The sequence below is a fragment of the Emiliania huxleyi genome (genome assembly GCF_000372725.1).
Source record: "Emiliania huxleyi CCMP1516 unplaced genomic scaffold EMIHUscaffold_9209, whole genome shotgun sequence".
NCBI lineage: Eukaryota > Haptophyta > Isochrysidales > Noelaerhabdaceae > Emiliania > Emiliania huxleyi.
Genome location: NW_005195143.1, coordinates 1 through 1196, shown reverse-complemented (window position 1 = coordinate 1196; position 1196 = coordinate 1). Strand labels below are relative to the sequence as shown.

Below are 1196 nucleotides of genomic sequence, written 5' to 3'. Positions count from 1 at the left end.
CGGTGGGAGCATGGGAGATGCACCACCGCTCGACGAAGACGCGCCCGACGAAGCCCTGCTAGCGGAGGATGGGCGATCCTCACCTACTAGCGTCGGGCGTGTGCGAAAAAGCGCGCAAATCGGAGCTCAACTCGCGCGCGGCTGGGAAAGGGGTGTGGCACCCCTCCGAAGGCGCCTCGCGAGGAGCTGCTGCTGCCTCCAAACGCGCTCGGGCAGCACGTCGGCGCGCCTGCGGGGTTGGGGAGGTGAAACTATGCTTGCTGGCACGCGCATCCCGCACCACCCCCACGTCCGCGCGCACCATGCCGCCATCCCACCTCACAGCCAAGCGCCATCGCCGTCGGACGCGGCGACGCCGAGCGGTGGCCTCGCAGACGACGAGCGCGATGAGGCCGCCGCGCCGCCGGAGTGGCCGGCGCGTGCCAGCCGCTGGCCCGTCCAGCGTGGCGGGACCGGCTCGCCCATCCTGGCCCGCGCGTTGCCGACGCGAGAAGATCGCCGCGGGAGGGCAAATCTTGGGCAAAATGCCCTGTTTGCCAATCCTTCACGGCGACTTCACGTCGGAACGAGTCGGATCGACGACTCCCCGCCTGCACCAGCGTGTGCGCCTTGCAATTCTATACAGAATCGACACGTGGTACGTCTTCTCAATCGCTCGTGGAGAGGAGCTACGGCCATTCCTAAGTAGTGTTCAACGACGTTGAACAATGTTCAACGTCGTTGAACACGGTCCAGTAACCGCTGTGCGGCGAAGCACGCGGGCCACACGCACTCGCCTAGCCCCCGCTGCACCTCGAGACGGGCGGCGCCAGTCCCCGTCGCCACTTTCTATTTACCCAATTCAAGATAGATAGAGGGAAAATAAGAAATTCTTATTAACTCGTAGCACAAAAGGATCAAAACGGGTTCGCTTTTTCCTTCTGACTCTCTTTCGACTCTCTGGGGGGTGAAACGAACTCAGTCCACAATGTATATGGAGCTTGCGCAGGACGACCTGGCCGCGGACGCAGGCTGCGAGGAGAGCGAGGACGCGCAACCGCCTCCGCCCGCGGACGCACGCTGCGAGGAGAGCGAGGACGCGCAACCGCCTCCGCCACCACTCGAACGTGAAATATGCGTCCGCTTGGACCCGCAGAACGAGTGCTTCGACGTGCTTGACCGGCACGATGGGCTCGGGTACACGCTCTCCATGTCCG

General features: G+C 63.9%; 1 protein-coding gene across 1 annotated transcript; it reads left to right on the top strand.

Annotated features, from left to right (window-relative positions):
• Window positions 1-973: 973 nt before the first annotated feature.
• On the top strand, window positions 974-1176 carry EMIHUDRAFT_259451 (hypothetical protein; the record flags this gene model as incomplete). The annotated part of the gene is made up of 1 exon (XM_005757174.1): window positions 974-1176. A coding segment is annotated over one exon (203 nt), but the record flags the coding sequence as incomplete, so codon positions are not given.
• Between the last annotated feature and the right edge of the window lie 20 nt (window positions 1177-1196).